Below are 27,182 nucleotides of genomic sequence, written 5' to 3'. Positions count from 1 at the left end.
ATTTATATCGCCGTTCACATGTCTCTCTCGGGTTCTCCATCTGATGCTGTTGATCTCGGCTAGCCGCTAGCCTGAGGGAGTATCGATAACGCGGCTGTTGCTGCTCGGCAAACGTAGATAGGTACCATAGGAAGATGATTATACCGCGAAACGAGTGCGAAACTAGTAAATAGAAGGCTGCTCTATCCAAATATTCTGTGCTGGTCATCAGTAGCATCAACGACGATTTTTGATCCAGGGCTGTTTCCGGGTGGTTCAATCTCGTACATCCTCACCCACCCAGAAATACGTAGAATTTCTGAAAGAAAATAAGAAAACCTCTTCGACGGGATGGGAAGGATGGGAGGGTATAGCAGCCAAAGTTACAGCATCGTTTTATCTTCTTCACTGTGGGTACTTGGGAGTGGAAGAATACAAATTTTCTCTACCGGTCGTTTCAGTTCTCCACAGGCAGTTTTCAAGGTTACAACTCTAACAATTTTGTCCTTGCCAGGATGTACAGCGATGATTCTGGCCAACTTCCAACGCATAGGGGGCAAGTTATCATCCTTAACCACGACGAGCTTGCCGACATCAACAGGAACCGCTGGCTTCCATCTCTTTGCTCTTGCTTGCAGTTGACTTAAGTACTCTCGACGCCACCTGATCCAGAAATTTTGTAATTTTTGTTGCATCAACTGGTAATGGTTCAGACGATTCGCTGGGATGGACGTTAGTGCAGGATCGGGAAGTGCTTGCAGGGATGATCCGATGAGAAAATGAGCCGGTGTCAAGGGCTCCAAATCATTGGGATCATCGGACATCGGTGTCAAGGGCCGGGAGTTTAGACATGCTTCTACCTGTGTCAAAAGCGTGGAGAAATCCTCTGCTGAGACCGGATTTTCGCCAATTACCTTCATGAGATGATTCTTGGTCGACCGGACTGCAGCCTCCCAAAGTCCACCGAAATGTGGCGCGCTAGGTGGATTGAAATGCCACTGAATGCCGTCCTTTGCCATTTCGCTAGTAATTCTCTCACGGTGGATACGATCCTTCATCAAACCTTGGAGCTCTGTTAGCTTGTTCCGTGCACCGACGAAGTTCGTACCATTATCCGAATAAATATCGGAGTCCCTGCCTCTCCTTGAAACAAACCTTTGCAAGGCCTGCAAGAATCAGTCGGTAGAGAGATCGGAAACGAGTTCTAAATGGATAGCCTTGGTGCAAAAGCACACGAACACCGAAACATAGGCCTTCACTGCTGCACGTCTAGGTGTTGAGCGAACGTAAGCCAGGCCGAAATAATCTATTCCTGTTTTAATGAAGGGACGCGAAACGGAGACCCGTGACGACAGTAGTTCTTAAACTGCCGCATGGTGGATGGTTTCGTTCTTAAACATTTCATGCATTGATGAACTACCTCTCTGGCTACATTTCTTCCTTCCAGTGGCCAGAATCGTAATCTGACTGTCCCTAGCAATAGTTGTGGACCAACGTGCAATAACCGTTACTGAAAATGGCGCAGAATCATCCGGGTCAACAGGTGCCGTGCCGGTAGCACAACAGGATGCTTGGTATTCTCCGACTCTTCAGAATTATTCAGCCGTCCTCCTACTCTCATGAGTTCTTCCTTACAGTTGAACGGATGAAACCATCTCAATGGTGACCTTCTGGACACAAACTCTCCTCGCGATAATGCCCTTAGTTCTTCGGCAAAAACTTCCTTCTGTACGCTCCGGAGTATTGCGTTTTCAACTCTACAGTAGTTAGCAATCCATTAGCAGAGCGATTTACTGCAGGAGTTTTTAGAAGATCCATGAGTCGTAGCCAGTGAGCTGTGCGTCGTATCAAATCAGAATATGACCCGAACTTGCCGATGTACATCTCGTTAAATTCTGCCGTGGGAGATACAGTACATGCTACAACTGTGCGACGCCTTTCATCTCCTCCATCTTTCATCAGACTCGATGCCTCCAGGCCATAACTCAGGTGCTTCCTTCAGCCAACCGGTACCTTCCCACCAAAGTGCGTTATGAACGATGTCTTCGGGCAGCACTCCACGTGATATGCTGGGTTGTCCGTACCAGGAACGTGTCGCCAATTCCAACCCTCCGTGAGCGTTTGAATTTTCGCCACTCTATTGGCAACGAATGTAGTTCCCGTTGTTGGCGGTGATTCGACCCAACGCAACACGCAAGTTGAATCCGTTCAGAAAAATGTTTGGACCAAGATGAATACACAGCTAGGTGTTTCAACCTGCCCAATTTATGCAAGAGAAGAAGGTTAGGGTGAAAAATTCATTTTGGTGCAAAACATAAACAAACCGGCTGGCTCTCCCATACTAAAATCCAAGATGGCTGAATCGTGAATTTGGCAGATTGGAACACCTAGTGGTGTATTCATCTTGATTTGGACTGTCAATCTAGTTGATTCCTTTGCTTTCCCGTATAGCTGCGACAACAGAACGGCACCACAGAGCTCTAAGCGTGGTATAGATTGGCAGCATAGTGGAGCCACTTTAGATCGGGACGGCAAGAGTCGTACCATAATCTTTCCGCTGGAGTCTTGACTTCGTAAGTAAACGCAGCCACTATACGCTTTGCACGAAGCATCCGAAAAACAGTGTTCCACCAAAACTGCTCTGGGTAAGATGGCACACCGATCGTTACGAATTCCATTCAGAAACGTTAGTCCTTTGTGGAATTTTCCCCAATTCTCACCCACCATTGAAGGTACGGGCTGATCCCAGTCTAACCGATTACCCTTTCCATCTTCCAAAGTCCAGAGTTGCTGCATGAAAATCTTGGCTGATGAAGTCGTGGCCCCAATCAAGCCAAGTGGATCGAATAATGTTGCGATCTGTGAGAGTATTTGACGTTTCGTTAAAGGAACTCCTGGTTCAATCGGTGGGACAGCAAACTGGAAACGGAGAGTATCAGTATGGGGTATCCACGTTAGTCCTAGAGTTTTGACGGATTGCTCAGGATCCAGAATAATTCCTGTGGGTTCTCGTATTGCCAGGTTTTCTTCGGGTACACAATCAAGAACTTCTGGGACATTACAAGCCCACTTCCGTAGTTTAAACCCACCGCACTGCATCATTTCAGTCAGTTGATTCCTAGTACTGACGGCTAGTTCCACCTCGTCCGTACCGGTGATGACGTCGTCCATATAAACATCTTCACGAATTGCTCTTGCCGCGAGCGGGAAACGATCGGCTTCGTCAGCAGCCAACTGTTGAAGGGTTCGGGTGGCTAGAAATGGTGCGGGTTTGGTTCCGTATGTAACGGTGTTGAGTTCGTACACTGCAACTTCCTCCTCCGGAGCAAACCGGAATAGTATAGATTGGAGTGGTCGATCCGTTGGCCGAGGGAGGATCTGCCGAAACATTTTCTCCTCGTCCAACACGAGGAGAACCTGCTTTGTTCGGCTGCGTAGAATTATTGACCTCAAATCATCATGTACAACTGGCCCTACCAGAAGTACATCATTTAAGAACACTTCAGACGTTTTGCAAGAAGCATCGAAGACCACCCTGACCTTGGTGGTGGTACTGGCCTCCTTGACTACCGGATGATGCGGTAGAAAACATCTTTTAACCTTGTCCACTGTAGCTTCCTCAACCTTGCTCATGTGTCCCAATTTCAGGTACTCGTCCATAAAGGCAAGTGAGCGTCCCTTGCCAGTCTTCTTTCCATACCAAGAAGACGTCAGAATGCGATATCCTTAGACTCGCCCAGGTTTGGAAGAAAGTCCTCTTTTTTAAGTAGTGGAACAACGTAACGACCACTCTGTCATTTCTCTGAACTCCACGCTGGAAAATTTCTTCACACTTCTTCTCCTCTAGCGAACAGGTATCCGAAAATTCCACCTCCTCGCAGGACCAGAATCGCGCCATCAACTTTTCCAGATCCTTGGATGTAGAGAAGTGGCAGTTGATTTGAAGGGATTCGCTAGGAATTGAGCACCCACCACAAACTACCCAGCCAAACACTGAGTCCGTAAGGCTTGGTAAGTTTTTACCGATTGTGATCCTTCGTCCTGACTTGAAGAATTCAAAGAAGGCCTCGATACCTAACACGATGTCGACTTCCTTAGACGTGAAAAATGCTGGATCAGCAAGCTCAATCCCTTTTGGTAGAACCCACCGCTCCGTATTGATTGAAGTTGTAGGTAGGTTTGCGGTTACCTTGGATAATACCAGGAACCTCATGTCTCGCGAGAAGTCCGAAATCCGCGAGCGAATGGCTGCTTGAACCATGTGTTTGACCTTGGTGATCCCTTGTCCTATGCCCAGGACTGAAACGTCGATCTTCTTTCTGACCACCTTCATCCTTTGTACCAAGCGTTCCGAAACGAAGTTGCTCTCTGAGCCCGAATCAAGAAGAGCACGAGCGTGGTACTTTACGCCAAAGTCATCCTCGACGATGACCACCGCTGTCGCTAACAAAACCTGCGACGTAACTTGATTTGCCGCACCGCTCACCGAAACGTCTGTTGCTGCCATATTCACCACTTGAATAGAACTGGAACCTGAAGAACCCTGGGAATCCTTGGAGTTTGAAGGGTGGCTACCCCCAGCAGCCTCTGCGACCGATGCAGTATTACCCTTCTCCGATTTGAAACAAACCAGGGTGTGGTGACGTCTTCTACAGATCCGGCAGCGGAATTTTGATAGGCAATCCTTTGCCTGATGCCCCGGCCGGAAACAATTCCGGCAAAGCCCATGGGATTTCAACATAGCATCCTTGTCCGCCACAGAAAGTTTTTGGAATACGGAACATTGAAATAGATGGTGGCTATCCTTGCAAGCCACACATCTTCCTGATGATGCTTCAACCGAGTTATAACTGGCCTTGGTTGTTGAAACTCTTGATTTTGTCGTTGTTTGTTGTGGATGGGTAACCTTGGAATCCGCCTGCCTAGGCGGAAGGGATTCAAAACTTGGATTCGCTGGCGCAGGAATTCGATGAGGTCTGCCAGTGAGTCCTTTTCCTTGAGGCTGAGCATTCCTCCCATGCTCGACGAGTAGACGGGTCCAATCGCATTGTGAGGAAATTCACCAACAAAAGATCCTTGTAATCGACAGGTTCCACAACTTGATCTAATGTTTGGACGATTCGCTCAAAACCCTCTACCAGAGAACGCAGATCAACAACAGATTCTCTGCCAAAAGTCGGTAGCATGAAGAATGATTGCACCTGCTTCTTCATCAATAGCTTGTTGTTGTTGTATCTTTTCATCAGCGTTTCCCAAGCTATCTGGTAATTTGCCTTGGTAATCTTCAGGGGATCGATTAGGCTTTTCGGCTCACCCTGAAGGCACCCCTTCAAATAATGAAGCTTCTCCACTTCCGGCAAATCGGTTCTCCAGTGGATGAGCGACGTGAACAAGTCTCGGAAGCTCAACCACTCATCGATATCACCACTGAACGTTTGAAGATTAATTTGCGGTAACCTGACATGATCAACAACATTTGCTGCCGGTTGTTCGAGAAGAGACTGATCCACGGCCGGAGGGGCATGAAGGGCTTTGCTTTTGTCCAACAAAAACGTTTTAGCTTCATAATATCGATCACTCATCTGCTTGCGCAACTTCCCAAGCTGATTCTCTTCGTCCTCAAACTCTTCATGAGATCGTAGCTCGACCAAGTTCTCGCTAAATCTCTCCCACAAATCGTCGATTCGCTCCAGCCGAACGTCTACCTGGGTAGCAGTGGTCGCATCAGAAAACTTCTGAATGAAACCAGAGATGTCGTCAAATGAAGATCGCAGGTCTTCCAGCTGAACCTTCAGCTGCTTCAAAGACGATAATGCTTTCCGAGTGATGGGCATGATGATGTGTCGTCGAACAATCGGTAAAGAAAGCGTTGGTGTAGTATTTCACGAGTATCCTTGCTTCGGCACTGCTCGCTTTCACTAACCTGGAAGAACAGGTAGCTGTTCTTATCTAATTCCGAATCGAACCAAAGTAGCAAAGGTCCGGTGACGTCACATCAATCTTGCCTCAATTGGGTTCACTCACATTTGGATTTGTAATTCAAGAAGAGGAAATACCGGGGTGTAATATTCAAAAATGTATGCCTCGGCAAGGCATATACTGTGGCAGCCTACCTGGAGGTACCATCAGCAGTACCGACGCAACTATGCCGAAACAAATCCAAATCACCACGAATATCCAATTCGCTCAAAGTGTGTGCAGGTTGTAGGTCGAAGAGAAATAATCGGTATGTAGTAATCGTAACGTTTGCTTCGGTAGGACATATACCGTGCAACTAAAATGGAGGACTTACAGCTCCACCATTCAGTAAATCAAACCAGTCGAGAATGCAACTTGGGTTTGCAGCAGACTTGCTCTAACGAGCCGTTCCAATGCAGGGATTGCGTGGTGTTAAAGAAGAGGTTTTACAGGAATTTCATTTAAAAAGTGTATTTCTGCTGTGCCTAGCTTGGCAGTGACATATACGTTTAATTTTCACTCACCCGGGAGGGAGGAATAGGGCGCTTCCTCTTCTATAACCGTCCACAAGTATCATCCACCGTTCGGAAATCGTTCGGTTGCAAATGGTTCGGATGCATATACGATGTCTTACTGAACCGTCCGTTCAAGCAATTATGCAATTATTAATCCTCGGAAAATGGATGACACAGTATAAGCTCCGTCTCATGCAACGATACCATGCGTTCGAAAGGTTGGTGTTAGAATTCTGTAGATCAATGCTTCGGCTAGACATACACCGAATTTTAAATATTTACCTGTACAAGCAGATATTTCTGCTAATTCGGTTCTCCAGCGAAGATATAGATAATGTCCCAAACACTGCATGCAATGATAATCGAAATTCACACCAATTATCCAATCGTCCTGATTATCCTTCGAGCTCCATATTCAATCATCCACCGGGTTGCGATGGCGATCCTCCAAAGTTGCTTGGATTGACAATGGCGAAAGTCAATTGTATCCTTGTTGTGATGGCGGTGTACCAATTGTACCTTACAACGGAATGGCGATTCCGTTCGAGATCACATTGTTGGTTTCGGTGAAACTATTTCCTCCAACTGCTTCCTTGATCCGGTTCGAAGGACCAAATGTCTAATAGTAGATTTACCTCCTTCGATATTAGCAGCAGACTTGACCTTCCTCAGACTTCTTCGCGATTTAGGGACCGGGGCTTATTTCGTTGGAATCCTTGGTGTTTAGTGGGTTGGAAAGTTCTCTCAACGGCTGGTAGTTTCCTTCATTTAGTTCCCTTTGCACAACACTTGCATTATGGTACAATTACAATTATTAATTGAACACGTTTAATACTAAACACAACAACTTAACACTAAACAAATTAATAATTTCTTCGATGAGAGCACATCTGGCTGCGAGGACGACCGAAACCAACTGACTTTATAAATCACAAAATAATTGTCATCGGTCAACCAGTGGCCGCTTAGCTCAAATCTCCTTCTCACGTTGTAATCTACGATAGGTAATCCATCCATTTATATCGCCGTTCACATGTCTCTCTCGGGTTCTCCATCTGATGCTGTTGATCTCGGCTAGCCTGAGGGAGTATCGATAACGCGGCTGTTGCTGCTCGGCGAACGTAGATAGGTACCATAGGAAGATGATTATACCGCGAAACGAGTGCGAAACTAGTAAATAGAAGGCTGCTCCATCCAAATATTCTGTGCTGGTCATCAGTAGCATCAACGACGATTTTTGATCCAGGGCTGTTTCCGGGTGGTTCAATCTCGTACAATCAGTATTGATGCTCACATTCAAAAGTTATCGGAAATGTAACGCGAGAGATGGGAACAAATTTTGCACACTCACGTTGGAAATCCAACATGGTCAGGAGGAATGATTTCAAAGTATCTAAAATTACCGAAATTGACTGTGAAAACTGTCAAACGTTATTGGGAAACACTATTGCTGGATCGCGTGGAAAAAACAACCGTAGAAACGGAACATGGCTGCAGAGGAGTTCGGAACAATTCTGGGATTTCCTTGTGTGATTTAGCGAAGAGGTTCACTGCGCCGTTCAGCACAGGTCAAATAATCTGTCGGCGCGAAGGTTTCAAGACGTATGATGTCAGTAAGCATCCCAACAGGACCCTGAAATAGAACCTGGTTGCCAAACATCGCGCAAGAATGCTGGTCGAGCATTGGAAGGTCATCAAATTGTATTGGATATGGCCTGTCGGACCGAAATCTATTGTTTTTGGATTTCAATGCTGGATATGGCTTGGCTGCAAATATTGAAAACAATATTATTTTTTAGAATCAATTCACGGCAAATGCTGGGTAAATCGTACCATTGGTACTTCGCGTACCTGAAGGAATAAAATAGACCCCATCTCGCGGTCCTTAGCCTCTTACCCAGCAGCTTTTATCCATACCTCCTCGTGGTGCTGGCTGGGATACGAGTAACCTTAGGGAAGATCGGGTAACCAACCCCGGTGGGAACTATGGTCGTATGCTGACAGGGAAGGTGGGGTTTGCTCCTCTCTTCTTACTGAGCGTCTATTCTCCATGTCAGGATCGGCTCACACCAGCGTCTGTTCCCCATATTAGGGGCGGCTGATCATCGTCCGAGTGTCAGCGAGGGACTCTAAACTAAACTGTGCACACCATGTTGCAACCCTGGTAAGGTAGCCTACCGAAGATTCTACAGTTACCAAGAAAGGCAAAAGTAGAGCAAACGGATTGATTCAACGGTTACAGACCCGGCAACGAATAAAGGACACCGATTGGAAAGTCTGATCTTGGAACGTGAGAACTTTGAATAAAACCGCACGTGTTGGGCTCCTGGCTCGTGAGCTGCAGAAGGTCGGCGTGAGTGTGGCATCAATCCAGGAAATATGGTGGCCCAGAACTGGGGAACGTGAATTCCGGGCGGTGGATTCCATCGCGAACACTTCATTCAAGTACCACATCTACTATAGCGGCGGTGACAGAGCAGAACGAGGAGTTGGCTTCATGGTGATCGGGAAGCAGATGAAGCGTGTTATTCGGCGGAAGCTGATAAACGACCGTATTTGCGTGTTGAGAATGAAGGGCAAATTCTTCAACTATAGCCTGAGCAATATCTATGCACCAACGAACGATAAGCCTGATGACGTGAAGGATGAGTTCTATGGGAGCCTTGATAAGGCCTACGGAGAGTGCCCAACACACGATGTAAAGATTGTCATCGGGGATGCAAATGCACAGATCGGAAGAGAAAGTTTCTTTCGCCCTGTCATTGGTACGGAAAGCCTTCATTCCGCTACCAACGATAATGGTCTGCGACTTGTAACCTTTGCTGCTGCTTGAGGGATGCCAATAAGCAGTAACTACTTTGCACGTAAGAATATCCGCAAACAAACCTGGCAATATCCGAGTGGGGACATTTGCTCACAGATAGACCACGTGCTGGTCGGATGTTATAGATGTAAGGTCCTTCAGTGGTCCGAACGTCGACTCGGATCATTACCTTGTATTTACAAAAATTCGGGCACGACTCTCCAGCGTCACGAATTCACGAAACAACAGAACGATGCGTTTCAATATCCAACGCTTGTCAGTTGAAGGAGTTGCTGAACAGTACTACCAGAAGCTGGACGAGCGGATAGGAGATGCCACCGGATCTGGCGACGTCAACAGATTGTGGGAAAATATCCACAAAGCTGTGACTACAACAGCGCAGGAAGTGTTGGGCACTGCACAGCGACGCCAACGAAATGATTGGTTTGATGAGGAGTGCCAGCGAGTGACGGACGAGAAAAATGTTGCTAGGAGTCGAATGCTAGTGGCTCGTACACGTACCCGTACCTAACAGAGAGCGGTACAGTGTAGCAAGGGCAGAAGAGAAACGAATCCACCGCAGAAAAAAAAAGTCAACACGAAGAGAGTGTGATAGCTGAAGCGCAGGAGAACATGCATAGAAACGATATGCGGAGGTTTTACGCAACTGCCAATGGCGCGCGTCCTACACAGATAAAAATATGTTGTAATTTTAAATGTATTTTAATGCACATATTTGGAGCATTGAAATAAACGCAACATTCAATCCATCTCACTATTCTTTTAAATCAAAATAAATGTAAATGGTGCTTGCTTGTAATATTCAATTAATGTTTATAGAATATCGAATGTTTATTCGTTTGATGCGATAAGCTGCAATTTTACACGTCGTTGAATTTTCAAAATTATTTGCTGTGTAGGACTGCACCAGTGCCCGCCATGTGCAAAGACCGAGAGGGGAATTTGCTGACAGACAAGACTATGGTGGTAGCCATGTGGAAGGAGCACGGTCGGCGACGGTCAAGCTGTAGAACCACCAACGCTGGACGTGGTTAAGAAGGCTCTAAACGTGCTGAAAAACACTAAAGCTGCTGGGAAGGACAAAATCCCAGTCGAGCTGCATCAATCGGTGGATTGATCCAGAAAATATGGGAGGATGAAGAGCTGCCTGCCTGCTGGTTGGATGACCTCATATGCCCAATCTATAAGAAAGGGCACAGACTAGAGTGTGCCAATTACAGAGGGATTACCCTTCTGAACTCGGCGTACAAAATCCTGTCGCGTATCCTGTTTAACAGACTGAGACCGCATGAGGAGTCCTTCGTCGGCGAATACCAGGCAGGTTTTCGTGAGGGCCGATCAACGACGGATCAGATGTTTAGCCTGCGGATGATCCTTGATAAATTCCGGAAGTACAACTTGCAGACTCACCATCTGTTCATTCGTCAACCTCGTTTGTGACCTTAGACGGATTGAAGCAGTGTGATGCACTTTCGAATTTATTGTTCAACATTGCACTCGAAGGCTCTATTAGGAGATCTGGCGTGCAGAGGAACGGCACTATCATCACACGGTCGCATATGCTCCTTGGCTTTGCGGACGACATCGACCTTATTGGAATCGATCGCAGAGCAGTAGTGGAGGCTTTTGTCCCACTGAAGAGGGAGACGGCGAGGATAGGCTTAACCATTAACTCTACCAAGACAAAGTACATGGTGGCAGGTAGATATAGGTGAAGACCTAGTGGTGTTGGTGTAGGGGATGTGTTTGAAGTTCTTGAAGAATTTGTGTACCTTGGAACGCTTGTGACATGTGACAATGACGTTTCCCGTGAAGTGAAATGACGTTTGCTGCTGCGAATAGGGCCTTTTACGGATTACTAAGGTCCCGCAACATGCAGACGGAAACGAAATTTGCTCCACACTCCACACTCTGCTCCACAAAACTTTCAAATAATTATTATAGCATTTCCTATAGAACACGTATATAGTAGACCAAGAACCAGTTGAAATGCAAAGCCATTGAAGACGAAGAGTTTGAAAAAATAGCTTGAAAATTATTCCATTATAAAAAAGGTTCCAATGTCGGTTTGGGATTAAAACTGTGTTCATAAAATAGGACAATTCTCGCGTGATTTTTGAAAACGTCGTAAGTCCAAATGAGAGACTCTCTTTCATTTCGCTCTCTTTTGCTTATATCTAGGCTAGTTTAAAATTTGTTGCAATATTTTCACCTCAGCACCTTCAGATCGGTGCTGGAAAGAACAACAAAGACAAAGAGAGAGAGAGAGCGTCAAAATCAAAAATCACGCGAGAATTGGATTTGCATTTCGGGTTCACACATTGGATTTGAGTATTGGATCGGAAAATCGTATTGAAATATTTGAATTAGGATAATTTTGAATATGTGAATTGAATACGGATATTGGGAACTGCGATGTAAATAGTTGTTTATGAAAATCCTAAGTCAATGGTATTTTTTTCTGTTTTTAGTGAGAGAAGAAGGGGAATGTGAGGGTGAGATATATTAGAAATTGGGCAATTGGGCTCTGCTGCGATGTCCAGCTGGGTTTTAGTATGATGCTTGCTTACAGATTTCATTTCTGCCCCTAGGTAAGGTGTGAACGACCCAGCCCTACTTCCGTTCCCGAATTTTAGTTGCTATTGGCTTTCGGTGAAAACGATTCTAATATGTTGATAGTTGATCTTGGCTCAGTCAATCACCGATTCCGTCATGGAATTTGCTGAAAGGTGCTCTCTATTTTTCTTTAAATATATTTTTCGTTCAAAATGTGTAGATTTTCCTACTTGCTATCCTGAAAAATTAGTACGTTTGCCATTCCAAAAAGTAAATCACTATATGATGGTAATTTGTCTAGAGGTGCTATACTAAAAATAATCTCGAACAAAACTACTTTGTTGTCGGTAAAACAGGGGGATCAAGTTTGTTTCCTTCCCCTGCCACTATTTAATGTGTAAGTACAAGAAGAAATTGAATTTTATCTCTGAAATCTATTTAAAGTCTCACCCCACTCCAAGATATTCATAAATGATTAATATATTAGTCTATTAGATAATTGTTTAGATTATTTTTGAATTACGAGGAATTAAAGAAATCCACTGTCATTATCAAATAAGATTTCTAAGTTGCATGTTTTATTTTTAATAGGTACACCCAAGCGAATTATGTTTTTTAGTGCGTACTACCCGAATAAAATGAAATTTTACAACGATTTTTCTAGTAATCGTTTTTTGAGTATAGAAAATTATAATTGAATTTTTCATGGAATCATATAAAATACTGTACATTAATTATACCATGAATGGTATTTACGATAGCGCTTATAATATTTTGGTTAAGTATCGTTACCATTCAAAAACATCAACTTTTGCATGTATTTTTGCCAAGCAATTTTACCATGAATCATTGGTTTATCTTCATTTTTATTGCATGCGATCATTTGGGGTTTGATTATATTCAACACAGACGATAAATAGTAAGATTTTTCAACGATTCAGCTGTTAATCCGAATTGAACGCTGTGCGATAATCATTCAATTATAAGATTACTGTATTGTAATATGTATAATATTATTTCAGAAACTTCAATAGGATAATATTTTGTTTTTTCCTCAGTTTATAATAAAATAAGCCAATACTGAAAATTATTTGTTAAATTTGATTTATTGTCTAATAAAGCTTATCTATAATCATCTCAGAACATATTCTGCCACACTCGCCACCATCGCGCCGCCCTTACTGAGCGCGGGAAACTGAAGTTACGGGAAGCTGTATTTACGGGACCCTTTTCGTACGGATGTCCACTCAACAATTTCACCTGTAAATATTATAATAAAAGAAAGGATAGTCGTGAAGGAGTCTCTCTTATGCACTATTATGTATGCGTTTAAAGTGCGAATGAAAGCACATGTTAGGTTTTCCTGAAGCGCCTTTTTAACACTGCGTGAAAGTGGCGTTGAAAACACGCTTCGTGGGCATCTGCTCACTATTGTAATGATAAATTCTATGTGGAACAATGGAACGGACGGTCACGGATTTGACCGTTATGGCTGGTTTACAATTCGGGAAACGTGACACGGGATTTGGTCCCCCATGTATTTTCAAATGGACGGGAAAATCCCCAAATCCCCTGAAACTCAGCAGTCTGCCAATTCTACTGTTTTCGTCACCGTTCCGTTCTAACATCTAAGGACCAACCACTACCTAACATCGGCCCAAAATTTGAAAGGTTATTGCAATTGGTTACGCCATCACGGCATCACCAGATACTTTGTGATGAGGATCTCACCAGAGTCTCACATCCTGGCACGGTCTGCCACAATACCGTTCTGTAATTAGAACGACGTTAGGTTTAAACGTTTTCCACCCCCAAAAACCACTTACATTAAAGGAGGGCCATCACACAAGATCATTATCTTGATCCGCACCATATTCGCTGAACTCGAATTTTTGAATCCACTAGCTCAGCCAGGAGGAGCGTAGCACCGACGTTCGGTCACAACACTTTCCCGTGGAAGGATGATTCGCAGGAAATGGATGATTCTGGAAACGAAACAAAAATTGGAGAAATAAGATTAGATTTATTTACCATTTTAAATTAATGTATAGACCTACATACATTTCAGATTAGCACCGACTTCGAAAAAAAAATTCCGTTGACACTTCAACCTCGCATTTTACACTTAAAATGAAAACACTTCTTTTTATGCAGTCGGCTGTGAATAGCTACCCAAATTATATCATGTATGATTTTTTTCTTATGAGATTATTTTTCATTTCCCATTCCAGTAATCTTTATTATAAGATGTATAATCTGTCAATAATTTGGTATGATCTGGGTGGTAAAAAAGTTAATCATATGATTGCATATGTATCGTTCAGTTAATGATGATTACAAGCGGAATGGAATACTTATAATATTAAATATACAGCATACGATTTATTTCTATGCGGGTAGAATATACATTCAGCAAGATAAAAGTGGAATATTAAACAACAGGCTGCAAAATAACTTCCATGGGTTTTCAGTTCTAAACAAAACTTTGTTGATTAAATCTTCTTTTTTTCAAACTGGTTCTTGTGCTCCTCGACTAAGATTGATAAACAACATTGCACTCAAAATGACCGTAAACTACCCTATATCAAAGTGAGTTGGTTACACCGCCCCATATTCATATTCCTCATTTATGCACCTTCGGGAGCTCATTCGGTTCTCGGAGCTCAATGTTCTTCACCTCCGGTTGGTCCTTTTAAAGGAAGCAGAGCTGGGGGTTGCAAGTTTTATGAATATGGAAGGCAAACCCCTACTGTTACATATTGGCACCATAAAAGTGCTCCGCATATGAGCTCATGGGAGCAGGTTTTCATATTATTAGACTACGCAATTTGTTTCATGATGCATCCATACACTTATCCTACATTGAAGAGGTCTCAATAGGTATATGTGTACTTACTTATGCTTCTTCCAAGAACGATGACCATGTGCTCTCAAGTAGATTGATCTTTGTCCGAAGCAAGACGCAGTTCGGTACATGGTGTCTGTTGTTACGAAAAGGAATGGCAAACCGGGATTTCCCTCGGGGCGAGGCCGGGGAAGACTTCTATTTCCATTGGCCATCGAAAGTGAGCGAATGGGTTGGTGAAGATTGAACGACGACGGTCTTATTGATGCATGAGTGATGTAATCTTCTTTGGATATTTACTCACATACGATATTGTTGTGGACGAAGATGAAAGTACGTACTCCCCGTTGGTAATATTCTTCGCAGATATGTTTAGAAGCCGGAGCTGAATGTCAATGAATGAGGAAATACGTCTAACTGGAAAAAGTGCCTGAAATCGACACATTCCCAGTGCCTTTTGATATGCACTTGAATAAGCTTCGAGTCGATACCGAATATCGAGTAAGACGAGTTGAGATTGTCACATATTGGAGTTGCTTAGAAGCAATATATATTCCATTGAAAACGTAATAATGGTGTGATTTAGTGATAGCATATTATGGTAAGAATAGGTACACAGAGCTTTGTTGTGCAGAAATAGGTGTGGGTACAAACTTGACTAGTTACCTTCAGTATCTATTCAAGTTGTTTATGGTTTTCAGTTGATTTTTTAAATTGACTCGATATGTTTTTAATAAAAATATGTTTTACAGAAATGTCTCTGGAAGTATCTCGAAATGAATAATCATATTGATTTTTGGGTTGAATAGAGAGAGATATACTAAACAAATGTGCCACCAATCCTTTATCTAGTACTATTGACCAATAGAATTTGAGTCCGTAAAAGCATAGTCGAATAGACTGGAGTGGAATGCATGACTAATAATAAAGAACCAAACAAGCTGAAAGCTTTCGATCTTTCGACAGCAGCAATTAAACACAATTTACACTACAAATATGACCTGCAGGCTAAAGTGTCCGATTTATTTTAATACAGCATCCTTCCAGCTAGGTACATTGTGATGTCATGTCAAGCGTGCCAAAATTGAAAATAACAACTTTTTGCCTTCCCATTTCACGTTCAACTTGCCTCTGTTCCATCCGTCCGAATGGAACTTTTCGAGTCGTAAATCAATGCCCCCAAATATAGGAGTAGGAGGCAATCGTGTTGCATGGAAAACAACATACCTACCATGTAGCAGCGGAAGTACTCCAGTGCTGTAACTTCTCAAGTGCGGAGTGGATCGAATCTAGTTTCTCAGGAATCAGCATTTTTATGATAGTCGGGGTCGAGGTTTCTCAATTTGGATCCCGTCCAACGCAGAGAAATGTTCCCCGGAAAGATGTTTTCAATTTGCAAACTACACTTCGGCTTCTTTATTATTGTTTGAATGTTTTAAACTATGATTTAAATACTGTTGCAGCACGTTAAAAATTCTAGGAGAAATTTATTGCGTTTTTAAACTGTAATCAGAGATGAATGGCACCAATCAACCAAACCGGTAGGCAATTAGTCCAATTCTGAGTAAAGTGCTTGCAAAAATAAATCAAATTATGTAGGCTTATTTTTGCTTCAAACTCATTTCCGCCATCTCGATCGATTTTTATGACTTAATCGGTGACTGGAAAATTTCCAACCCACAGCTCATCGTTCGTCAAGCCCTTTTACTATTATTAATTGCTTGACTTACGAACCAAGTTGATGTCAGTAAAATTTCCAACAAACTCTAAGACTGAACTTCCGCACTTCTTATCACTGGATTGAAAACAGACCTAAGAGCTTCACCCAGTGTTTCAGCTTCAAATGATAAAACTCTGATCTATCGACAGTTATCCATCACAAACCCCTCGGATTGAACAATTATTAGCACAAATCTCATCATTCTATCAATCAATATTCTCGGGAAGAGCGATAAATGCTGAAAGCATCTGCTTCCACTGCAGCTAGCTTTTGTCATTTCTGCCCATCCGAGATTTCGAGCAAGACTTAGTCCCAGACAATCCCAATAAAGCGAAAAACGCTTGGGATAAACATGTTTGTATCGAATAATCCTGTCGGAATTACCTTCTCATGTTCTGATGTCGTTGCTCACCATTTGGCAGAGGAAATCCTCCACCGTAGCCTTGCTGGTTGGCCACAAACGGAAGGCACACAGGCACCAGAAAAGGATTTATATCGACATGATGTGATTGTTCGTCCCTACCTCGGGTCTCCACTGACTGGGTGGGCTATTGCCAGTCTTTGCGCTCGAACGAACGAGTGACACTAACGTGCAGTGTTCGAAGTCACCAGCCAAGATTCAATTCAAATGAGAAAATACCCTTCGGAACGGGAAGGTGGCCGGACCTGACGGACGTCGAGCGAATGAAAGACTGTGATTTCAAATGCAGGTGTCAATTTTAATTTACTATCGTATTCTTTATTAGCTCCGGTCCGATCAATAATGGGGATATACAGCGGGGGATTTATGTTCGATGTCGAAGTTGAACCGATAGGCAGATGGAGAAGATACGAACATGTTTGAGTTTATTAAATCGAGTATTCTTCGGGGGATTGTCAATTTGATTTTTGTAGAAATATGTGGAAAATGTTTAAAATAATCAAACACCTGTAGAGCAGTTTTTCATGCATGTCTATGATATGTACGAGTTAGAAAGGGGAAAATCTGCTACCACAGACTGTGGATGTGCTCCTACACCCGACCAGATTTACATGATTTGCTTTGTGGTCGTGTATACAATTACGCTGTTTAAGACCTCGATTCTGCCATAATTTGATAAAGTAGGTATGTGTGTCGTATGAGGCCTACCTTAGCCGTGCGGTAAGACGCGGCTACAAAGCAAGACCATGCTGAAGGTGGCTGGGTTTGATTGCCGGTCCGGTTTAAGAAATTTTCGGGTTGGAAATTTTCTCGACTTCCCTGGGCAACCTCAGCATGGTCTTGCTTTGTAGCCACGCGTCTTACCGCACGGCTAAGGAGGGCCCACATGTCGTACAAGTATTCAATGAACTCTTGAATAGAAACATAAACAAAATCAGAAGGTTTATGTACAAGACACGACCGTCCGATGAAAACTATGTGAAACAGTTTGGCTCACTGAGGAATGTGGTTCCATTATGCATGAATATTATAAAATAATTGATTCGATTTCTCAAAAATATGAAAATTTTCGGATACGACGCTGACGGATAGTTGAAAATTGGCCCATTTTCACCCCTCAGAGGCGGTGACATTGGGCGAAATAAAATAAAAATGTTGTCTAGAAAACAATTTAGAGAAAAACATCACACATTAGGTTTTTTTTTCTATGAAATAGGATTGCAAATACAGTGAACTCTCCCTAACTCGATGTTCTATAAATTCATATGTTCCATTACTCGATGAAATTTAAAGTCCCTTGAATCTAGCATACTGCGTTCTCTCCGTATGTCGATATCTCTTTTACTCTATATTCTCTGAATCGAAGTAATTTTCCAATGCATTTTCACCTCTTTAATTTGATGTTGTTAGAAACAGTAACATGCATGATATAGTTAGAAGTTAAAAGTGAAAAGTGATTAGCGAGAAATGAGAAATGACAAGTGAGAAGTGAGAAATATGAAGTTAGAAATGAGAAGTGCTAAGTTAGAAGTGAGAGAAGAGAAATTCGAAGTGAGAAGTTAAAAGTGAGAAGTGCGAAGTAAGAAATGAGAAGTGAGTAATGTGAAGTGAGAAGTGAGATAATAGAAATGAGGAATACGAAGTGCGAAGTGAAAAGTGAGACGTGAAAAGTCAAAAGTGAAAATTTAGAAGCTAGAAGTGAAAAGTGTTAAGTGAGGATTGAGAAGTCCGAAGTGAGATATGAGAAATTAAAAGTGAGATGTGAAAAGTAAAAAATGAGAAGTGTGAAATGAATAGTGAGAATTGAGAAGTGAATGGTTAAAAGTGAGAACTAAGAAATTTGAAGTGAGAAGTGAGAAATGAGAAGCGAAAAATGCTAAGTAAGAAATGAGAAGTGGAAAGTGAAAAATGAGAAGTTACATGTTAGAAGTAAGAAATTCAAAGTGTGAAGTAGAACGTGAGAAGTTAAAAGTTAGAACTAAGAAGCGAAAAGTGATAAGTGAGAAATGAGAATTCAGAAGAGAGATATAAGTGAGAAGTGAGGAAGGAAAGTGAAAAATGAGTAGTGTGAAGTGAGAAATGTAATGTGAGAAGTGAGTAGTGGGAAGAAGGAGGCGAGAACCGAGATTTCTGCAGAGAGAAGTAAGAAGTAGTGAGAAGTGAAAAGTGAGAAATGCGGAGTGAGAAGTGAGTTGAAAGAAAGGATTGGTATGAAGTGAGAAGTGAGGACCGAGGAACGAGAACTGAGAAACGAGATTTCGGCACTGTTATTTCATAAGGGCGAATGTCGCAAACGTAAACAATGCCTTTTCCGGCAAATTTCTCAACCAATAGAAATTTTTTAATAGAATTGACTTTTTTTATTCATTTCTTTATTTGGTAGGCACTCTGTGTTTCTTAACCGCTACTGTGCCGTGATCTACTGTGGTATTCTGCTGTACAGAATCCACACGGAATCTATTTGAGACATTTCTTGTTGTTATCATTGCCGGCTCTATCTCATCGTGAGTCCATTGTATCCTTTTGTCCGTATCGTGCATCCAATTGCTCGTTGCATTGTTCGGTTGCCATTTATCCGGGTACGTTGGAGGAATGCCTCCGAGAAGAACAATTTGTCAGTCGTCTTCGGGCAGCCGTGCCGGTAACACGCGCACCCCAAAACGCACCCCTCCGGTGATTGACAAGGGCTTGGTAGAGGGCTGGAAATCGTACCCATGACCGTCCGCTCATAAGGCGAACGTGTAGCCAGTATAATAAAAATAAATATTAAAATGAAAATAAAAATCAAAAGACTCCTCGGGTTTGTTAAAGAATATTTTGAAAATCCTCAAAATTATCCGAATTTTATTTTGTGGCACCTTCAAAATACTATTTTTTGGCCAAAAATTCGAGGGGGAGACAAAATAGTTTTTAAATATTTGTATCGGCCTTATATGAAATAATTAACATTTTTTTGTGTGAAATGCGCAGCTGTCAAATCTGATGTTTATTTTCAACTAAAACGTATGTGCACTTTTTCATATTCATCGGTTCTGAGTGTGTGCGCACATTATCGAGTTCTTCAAGCGTGTATGATATGTAACAGTAAAGTGGATGGTGACCCAAATGTGGCTAAAAGGTCACGAATACTTTAAGACGGCACACTTCGACAGGAATACAGCGGGGTGCATTGCACGTTGCTACGAAAAAACAGAACCATTTTAACAAAATTGATTAAAACAACAACAGAGTATCGTAACATGATAATCAGGTATCCATCTATTTAAAAACTAGTTATGTAATAGATCTGTGGGGCATTACTGTCACTATTTTACTGGCACAAGTTTGTTCAATCAATAGTTTTGCATTAAATCCCTAGCTTTATGGTACGATTACGATCAGGATGTTAGACGTGAATTTTTATATTCTTTCGAACGGTTTAAAGATTTTATCAAGCTTCGCAACAGTTTCTTAGATATTGAGAGGTGAAACATTTTTCGTTGTTGGTCCAATCTCACCCCCTAGGCCCAATGCCACCTCGACCGACGGTATTTTTGCCATTCTCGTACACCAAGGTGTAAAGAAAAGGCTATATATTCACTTCCAAGACGATTTTGTGATAAAAGGTCCGGAGACCCATAGTGTTATATACCAATCGACTCAGCTCGACGAATTGAGATGATGTTTGTCTGTGTGTATGTGTGTGCGTGTGTGTATGTATGTGCGCAAAATAAAACTCACTCATCTTTTAGGCACTTATCTTGATTCGATTTGTATTCGAAAAACTTGCTTGAAGAAATCCTAACGTGCAAATTTATTACAAATGTTCAGCTTCTGATGTTTAAGAATTTAACGGTAAACCGCACATAAACAATTATATTACTCAAATTTCCAGGGGAAAAAAAAGGGGAATAATAATATAATAAACTAACAATCATTTGTCATAAACTCAAGAATTTTGCAGAGCAACGACTTTTGGGGGAAACAGTATGTTTATGCACTTAAAAGCTTGAAAAACACTTTAACATGGACAAAACCTGAACGGAACGAATCACAATGTTCTCAAGACTTGTAGAGCACACCAAAAGCTTCCGTATAGAGGTTGTTGCGATAGTTTTCGACGTTTATATCTCTTGTTAGATTTTTTCCAAAATTGAAAATAGCTCAAAAACACTAAATTGACTTGAGCCACCTCGAAATTTTATCCGAATTAGCTGAAAATTTGATCCATGTCAATCGAAAGCCTCTCCTTCCGACGCGTGCTTATGATTCCTCTTCCGACGGCATTATTACGATTAAACTGTCTACCGTCGCCAAGCGATTGTGTTTTGTATTGTGAAGGAAATTCGTCTCTGATCGATCTTCTTTTGAACAAATGATGGTCCTAAAAACGATTTATTTTCAATAATGCGCGATTTCAATCAAAACTTTGAACATAACTCAAATCAGAATCTAGCGGGAAAAATCCTCATTAATTTCATTCATTTATTTAGTTTACATCTAAATAGATAACATTGAATCAACAATTCGACGCCACAATACACGGTTCGAGGCCGCATCTCTCCATTCTCGAATGCGCCCACGCTCGCCAAGTCGTTTTGCACCTGGTCTGCCCACCTCACTCGCTGCGCTCTACGCCGTCTCTTATCTGCCGGATCGGAAGCGAACACCATCTTTGCAGTGTTGCTGTCCGGCATTCTTGCAACATGCCCTGCCCATCGTACCCTTCCGGCTGTAGCTACCTTCTGGATACTGGGTTCGCCGTAGAGTTGGGCGAGCTCGTGGTTCATTATTCTTGCACACCACCAAAGATGGTCCTAAGCACCCGTCTCTCGAATACTCCGAGTGCTTACTCGAGCATTGTCCATGTTTCATGTCCGTAGAGGACAATCGGTCTTATTAGCGTCTTGTACATGACACATTTGGTGCGGTGGCGAATCTTTTTTGACCGCAGTTTCTTCTGGAGCCCGCAGTAGGCCTGACTTCCACAGATGATGCGCCTTTGTATTTCGCGACTGACATTATTATCAGGCGCTAGCAAGGATCAAAGGTAGACGAATTCCTCGACCACCTCGAAGGTATCCCCGTCTATCGAACCACTGCTTCCCAGGCGGGCCCTGTCGCGCTCGGTTCCGCCCACAAGCATGTACTTTGTCTTTGACACATTTACCACCAGTCCAACTTTTGTTGCTTCACGTTTAAGGCGGGTGTACAGTTCTGCTACCTTTGCAAATGTTCGGCGGACAATGTCCATGTCATCCGCGAAACAAATAAATTGACTTTATCTGTTGAAAATTGTACCCCGGCTGTTACACCCGGCTCTCCGCAGCGATTCGAACGAACTGGAGTGTTCGCTCGAAATCTCCACACAGTTTTGTTCTCGTCCATAATTTTCTATAGCTCTACGCGGTCTATACTGTCGTATGCCGCCTTGAAATCAATGAACAGGAATCTATGACAAAAGGTCGAAAGACAAAAGGTCGGAAAGACAAAAGGTCGAAAGACAAAAGGTCGAAAAAACAAAAGGTCGAAAGGACAAAAGGTCGAAAAGGCAAAACGTCGAAAGGGACAGAAGGTCGAAAGGACAAAAGGTCGAAAGGGACAAAAGGTCGAAACGGACAAAAGGTCGAAAGGGACAAAAGGTCGAAAAGAACAAAATGTCTAAAGGGACAAAAGGTCGATAAAAAACGAGTTGGGTGTATTCTAAAGGAATTTGTTAAATGCATTTATTTTCAAGCAGAAATAACACACTCATCTCATCAATCAATGTTGAAGAATGAGCAATTTTCAAAGAAGGAGTAATTACTATGAACCAATATTATTAATATCCAGATGGTTCTGTTAGAGATAAAAAAGATTGTTAATTTAAGAAATGAATAAAACTTGTTTTGCGCGAGACCGAGTTGTCCTATACAGTTGGCAAAAAAAATTGCTCTTTTATTTTTTACTATTTTTAACAATTGAATAAAAATCCTTGAATGAGTGCAAATAATAGATGGAAATCTAGAATTTCTAAATGTCACTTCAATCTGTCTAAATAGTGCACACCGCAGCCACGCAAGTGCGCGCATTAAAAATACAACGGTGTGTAAAGGCTCCCCAAGGCCTAAGCGATTTCATCGCCGCAACGGCGACAGCTTGTTGTCGTGATTAAATCGTTGGATGGATGCTGACAATGCTCCATTTAAGCATCCATAGTAAGGGTCTGTTCAAATATTACGTAACGCAATAGGGGGTGGGGGGTTGTTTTATTTTTGTTACGATTTGTTACGCAAAATATAGGGGGTGGGGGTCCTTCGAAAAATTGTTACGCGTAACTATTGAGAAAAAATATTTAAATTTTCCAAAAAATAGTTATTGTTTTCAAAATAGCATAAAATATATAAAAAATAATAATTTATTGTATCATGGTTCAAATTCTACCAAAAACAAAATATTTTAAAAAATGTATTTGTTACGCGTTACGCATAGGGGTGGGGGTAGTTCTAAATTTTGTTACAGATTGTTACGAGGGGGTGGGGGGTTCTTAAAAACAACGTTTTTCGCGTTACGTAATATTTGAACAGACCCTAACAGAATCGCAGTCGCCAGGCGATAGAATCGCGTCGCGTATGTTTGGGGGAACCTTAATACACACCGATGTATTTGATGTGCGGCGTGCGCCATTTTGAGAGAACGAAGTGACATTTAGAAAACTCAAACATCCATCTGTACATATTGAATGATTTTCATGTAATTGTTAAAAATTGTGAAAAATAAAAAAGCAGAGTTTTGCCAATTGTGTAAGGCAACTCTGGTGCGGGATTGATTCTATCCGTTTCAGTTTCTTGTCTATTTCGACCTTTTGTGATTTTTAACCTTTTGATATTATTGATCTTTTATTTTTTTTTCTGCCTTTTGTCCCTTTCGACCTTTTGTCCCATTCGACGTTTTTTCCTTTCGACCTTTTGTCCTTTTCGAGCATTTGTCCCTTCGACCTTTTGTCTTTCGACGTTTTGTCTTTCGACCTTTTGTCCTTTCGACCTTTTGTCTTTCGACCTTTTGTCCCTAACCCAATGAACAGATGGTGCGTTGGGACATGGTATTCACGGCATTTTTGAAGAATTTGCCGTACAGTAAAGATCTGGTCCGTTGTCGAGCGGCCGTCAACGAAGTCGGCTTGATAACTTCCCACGAACTCATTCACTAATGGTGACAGACGTCGGAAGATGATCTGGGATATCACTTTGTAGGCGGCATTAAGGATGGTGATCGCTCGAAAGTTCTCATATTTCAGCTTTTCGACTTTCTTGTAGATGGGGCTTCCACTCCTCCGGTAGCTGTTCAGTTTCTCAGATTCCCGGGAAAATTCCACTTCTCGCCGATTGCAGTCTTTTGAAATTTCTTGTCATCATGCGAATAAATGTAAATGTATTGCAGCGACTCTCTCCAATGCGCGCTTGTGATTCTGCTACCGACGGCAACTCTCTGCTGTTTCCAAGCGATTATGTTTTGCACTTTGAAAAACCTAATCTCGAATCCACCTTCTCTTGTATAAAAGGGAGGTTCGTAAAAGAATTGATTTTATTTCTAATCAGCAGTGGAAAGAATCTCACTTTACGACAATTTCACTTTACGCCGACGACAGACAAATCGTTGAAGACAACACATTAGTGAATACATTTCTGCAGCAACCAAACGCCGACGTCGGCTGCTCGAACCAACAACAACGCCATGATTCTGCTTCCGACGTCATGCGATAATGTTTTCATCTATGACACCACTAACAACACATTACCGAACACGACAGGGACACGCTAGGAAATTTAATAGACGCCATGATTGTGCCTATCACTAGATGTTGCACTTTGGAAAATCATCTCAACTTACAAGGTTAAAATACTTCAAACTTCCATTTACTTCCGCTATATTCCCTTATGTATCAACAGATACGTATTTCGTTTTCTACTTGAAAACTTCGTATTAGACATTATTGAAATGTTATTGAAAACGTATTAGGGTAAATGATGTATCTTGGACAAGCGCAGGACATTCATTAGAAAATATATCGAGATTGAATAGTATAAAACAATTGAAAACCACTAGGTTCATCCAAATACATAACCTATGATTAGTCTTGCGTCTCCATTGCCCAATTTTTGAGTTAATTACGTTTACTAGGTGTAAACTGTGATATACTGCGAACAGAAATATTTTCTTTTTGGACATGAAATATATAATTTCGACATGGAAAATGCATATATTTTGGACAGAGTCATTTTCTCCTAATTTAAAAATGGCCACCTACAGATCTCAATGGTATGACCTACCTACACGTATCCACATTCATTCAAATGCATTTATTTGCTTAACTGACATAGATTAAACCAGAAATTAACATTGTTTCGCAATCTTATCGATATCATTGAAAACAGCCTGAAAGTTGGCAATTAATGGTTCATCCATATACTGTACATGGGGTGACCAATAAATGTCTGATGCATAAAAACATAACTTCATTTTGGTCACTCCTTTTTCATCCGTCTCAAGTTCATGTTAAGCGATTGGAATATGTTAGTATCTCAATTACAATTAAACTTTGGCCGCAGGACCTCAAGATTGCCGTTTGAACCAATTTAAACGTGTTTCAGGTGCATGTTACGAAGAGTCTTATAACGCATGTTCTCCTGCATACTGGCATCCAGCAGGCACTTTGGTAGAAAGCTTTACATTTTAGATAATTTTAAAGATAAATAATCAAGTAAATAATAGTTGATTTGTGAATTCTCATCAGGAGCCGCTAGAGTTGAGGTAAAAGTATGTAATGATCATACTTTCGATAAAAATTTCCTACACATTATCTAAAATTGATCGAAGGAGCTCAGGCTTGTCCAAAATATACCCTAGACAGTTTTCCTATTAACAATGAAGGATCATTTTCATTCTCCTGGCGTTTTGGCAGCACGGCGCGGCAAGAAGTCTTTGGGGCGAGGTGATTTTTTGTTCGGTTTGAGGAAACATTTTAAAATGTATTCTAATGTGTTTAAATAAGTACTAGTGAAACGAAAAATTAGGAAAAATTGAAGCGCGTGTGTTTAGAATTATGGTGTGGTGATTAACAGCTTCAAGCAATGGTTGTATCGAGCACTGTGATGATTTTCAGGTAGGTGTTTATTTGATGATACCGTTTTGTAAAAGCGGAAAGAATCACTCCGGCTCAGTGGTGTGGCATCGGAGAGCGAAATTTTGCAATTTACATTTTTATTTTCTACAATTGGATCAATTAGGAGTAAAACAAGTGGTTGAAAAATATTGAGTATTGTGAAAAATAAATGGGAGCCTTTTTAAAAATTATAAATCATGAACCTACGGCTTTCAAACAGTATAAATCATTAGTTTTCTGTGCAGTGAGCCGGGAACCGGGTCCATAGGCCCAAGTAGTGATTTACCTTACGTATCTGTTGATACAGAAGTGAATATAGCGGAAGTAAATGGAAGTTTGAAGTATTTTAACTTTGTAACATTTTCAACTAAGACGCTCAATATTGATTATTTCATCTCAACTTAATTTATTTCAAATATAATGGTGGTCTTGAAAAAAACAGATTATTTTTAATTATGTGCCTCACTAACAACAATCACTCGACAGCAATCTGATGATTCGCCGCTACGGACGCCGTCAATTGTCAGATTCGCTGAAGCTGTTTGGTACACCACGGGGACGGGGTGTCTCTTAGCGAAATACCGAACGTAAATGATGCGCTGCTACTGCCACGATCGCCATCGTAGCGAAAAAATACTGCTCCGGACGCCATGGTCCGCTTTCCGTAAAATCCGAACAAAAATGACGCGTGCGTGAGACACCTTACATCATTCTGATATCCGTGTTGGGGATACATGAACGGGAGAGTTTATTTATGATATTTCACTGGGTTTGGAAGTTAATGAAATTTTTAATAGTGTAACGTTGATAATCAATATACAGTTTCAATGAATTTGGAAAATTGCTGGAGAGGTTCTGAAAATGACGGAAGAACTCTAGAAAAATAAAATCATTTTCTACTAAATAGTTAATCCTTTCGCTACTTTTGAGTTAGTTATTCGTATTTTGTTGCGTTCACTTATCTGCCTGTTTTTCCAGAAATTTCTTAAACTCGCAAAGGCAGCCCTTGCTTTCTTGATTCGTGCGCCTATGTCGCTCTTGGTACCGCCGTCTGACGTCATTTGGCTAGCAAGATATTGGAAGCTTTCAACATTCTCCACTGGTTCTCCGGATACTGTGAAACTGGAAGGAGTCACCGTGTTTACATCCAACGATTTGGTTTTGCTGACGTTGATGACTAAACCTGTCGAATTTGTTATCATTTTATTTGATTTAAATTCTATTTATTCTATTATTCTTTTTA

At 41.7% G+C, this 27,182-nt stretch overlaps 1 protein-coding gene across 1 annotated transcript; it reads right to left on the bottom strand.

The window, feature by feature from the left end:
* Positions 1-362: 362 nt before the first annotated feature.
* On the bottom strand, positions 363-5,813 carry LOC134223013 (uncharacterized). The gene is made up of 4 exons (XM_062702151.1): positions 5,047-5,813; positions 3,716-4,901; positions 2,704-3,666; positions 363-1,145 (listed from the first exon to the last, which is right to left on the bottom strand). The coding sequence occupies exons 1-4, from the start codon at positions 5,811-5,813 to the stop codon at positions 363-365; spliced, it is 3,699 nt and encodes a 1,232-aa protein (XP_062558135.1).
* Between the last annotated feature and the right edge of the window lie 21,369 nt (positions 5,814-27,182).

Source organism: Armigeres subalbatus, chromosome 3, assembly GCF_024139115.2.
Source record: "Armigeres subalbatus isolate Guangzhou_Male chromosome 3, GZ_Asu_2, whole genome shotgun sequence".
NCBI lineage: Eukaryota > Metazoa > Arthropoda > Insecta > Diptera > Culicidae > Armigeres > Armigeres subalbatus.
The sequence above is the reverse complement of the archived record's forward strand: the minus strand, read 5'-3'. Positions and strand labels throughout refer to the sequence as shown.